Here is a 1509-nt window from a genome sequence, read left to right on the forward strand (position 1 = left end):
CAACACAAACACTGAACACAAAACATACTTCCATTCATCAATTAACAAGTATATATACAAGCTGGAGAAGTTTCTGGAGATCTATTCAGGCGGTGGCTTCCTGGAGAAGCTTGCCTATTTTCAACGATTTCTAAAATCAACATTTAAATCGTTGTTGAACATTGGTATCGGGTAGTTGGAATTACTTAGTTTCTTCCAACAGAATTACTGAGAATTTCATGGTTTCCGAAGCCATTGTGCCTGACCCCCTTCGAGGTTCGCTATAATTGGAACTCATTTTCAGCAAAATGCAGAGTATGTTTTCATTTTCATTGGCTGTTGAGGGCAAGAAATTATTGCAAGATAGAGAGGAATCGAACCACTTCGCTCCCATGACAGAGGTACCTCTCGACTTTGCTGATGCGAGATTCGGCTCAAGCATAGTCGTTGTCATCGCGGCCTTGTTCCTCTCAATACTGTGCGTTTTGGGGTTCAATGACCTGCTCCGCTATAGACGGCTCTACAGGCGATGGCGAGTGGTGTCGGAGCCATCACCCAATATGGATGTCCAAAGAGCTCAATCTGGGATTGAGAAAAAGGATTTAGAAGCACTTCCAGTCGCTGTTTACCACACAGGGTATCCCCTTAGAGCCGTGGATTGCCCCATTTGCCTGGCAGAATTCATGGAAGGAGAAAGGGTGAGAGTATTACCAGAATGCTGTCACAGCTTCTACGCAGATTGCATAGACGCATGGCTACTTTCCAATGCCTCTTGTCCTTCATGTCGACACTCTCTCCTCTGTGCATTGTCGAAGAAATCGTTAGGGTTCTCCCAGCAAGAGGAAAGCGCGCGAATGTATGTTATTACCGAAAGAAACGAGAGTGTTGCAGCAAATGATGGTCAACCATTCCAAGTTTGATGATGTAAAGAAATTATATTCCATAAACTATCGGATAAGTATATATTGCCGTTGGAATCCTCTGTTTATTTGAAGGTCCATAAATAAATATAAACTGGCGCTCGAATCTATTTCAGTCTCAATTTTATTTGAAAATCATAGCGGAAGGCACTCTGCATTGCAGGAGGCTAGAATTAGGCTCTACACCTTCAATACTATGGAGGAGAATCGAAAGGCATGGCTGAAAAGTCATAGACAACAACGTATCCGCTCCTCAATGGATGGAAAAGGATCCACCTTCGCCGATTTCTGTCAGAAGACATCTAGTAGATGATTGGAGACTGTTACAATGGAAACAACGCCTGAGATGGATGGAGATTTCTTTGTATAGATTTGTTCCCTTTTGTAGATCTATATGTGTGTTGCTCAATTTTTTTTCTAGAGCCATTGAACGCAGATGAATGACTCCTGGTCAATTTAAACCACAATGTTGGCAGATATTCTGCAGTATGTTGAACTGCTAAAATATTGTGAATCAAGCAACTCTTTTGGTCGTGATTCCTCAGGTGAGCGTTGACATCGATAATGAGATCTGCAGCTGGAGAGGATCAACGACGACTACTACGAGCCT

General features: G+C 42.7%; 1 protein-coding gene across 1 annotated transcript; it reads left to right on the plus strand.

Annotated features, from left to right (window-relative positions):
- Positions 1 to 287: 287 nt before the first annotated feature.
- On the plus strand, positions 288 to 899 carry LOC149235230 (RING-H2 finger protein ATL80-like). Its single transcript, XM_089368495.1, has one exon. The coding sequence runs from the start codon at positions 288 to 290 to the stop codon at positions 897 to 899; it is 612 nt and encodes a 203-aa protein (XP_089224621.1).
- The last annotated feature ends 610 nt before the right edge of the window (positions 900 to 1509 follow it).

Source organism: Pinus tabuliformis, chromosome 8, assembly GCF_031772625.1.
Source record: "Pinus tabuliformis cultivar Carrire ecotype Pingquan chromosome 8, CPIR1, whole genome shotgun sequence".
Classification (NCBI taxonomy): domain Eukaryota; kingdom Viridiplantae; phylum Streptophyta; class Pinopsida; order Pinales; family Pinaceae; genus Pinus; species Pinus tabuliformis.

Bases quoted from the DNA above. Each gene is read 5' to 3' on its own strand.
- LOC149235230 (XM_089368495.1), top strand. From the start codon at position 288: ATGCAGAGTATGTTTTCATTTTCATTGGCTGTTGAGGGCAAGAAATTA.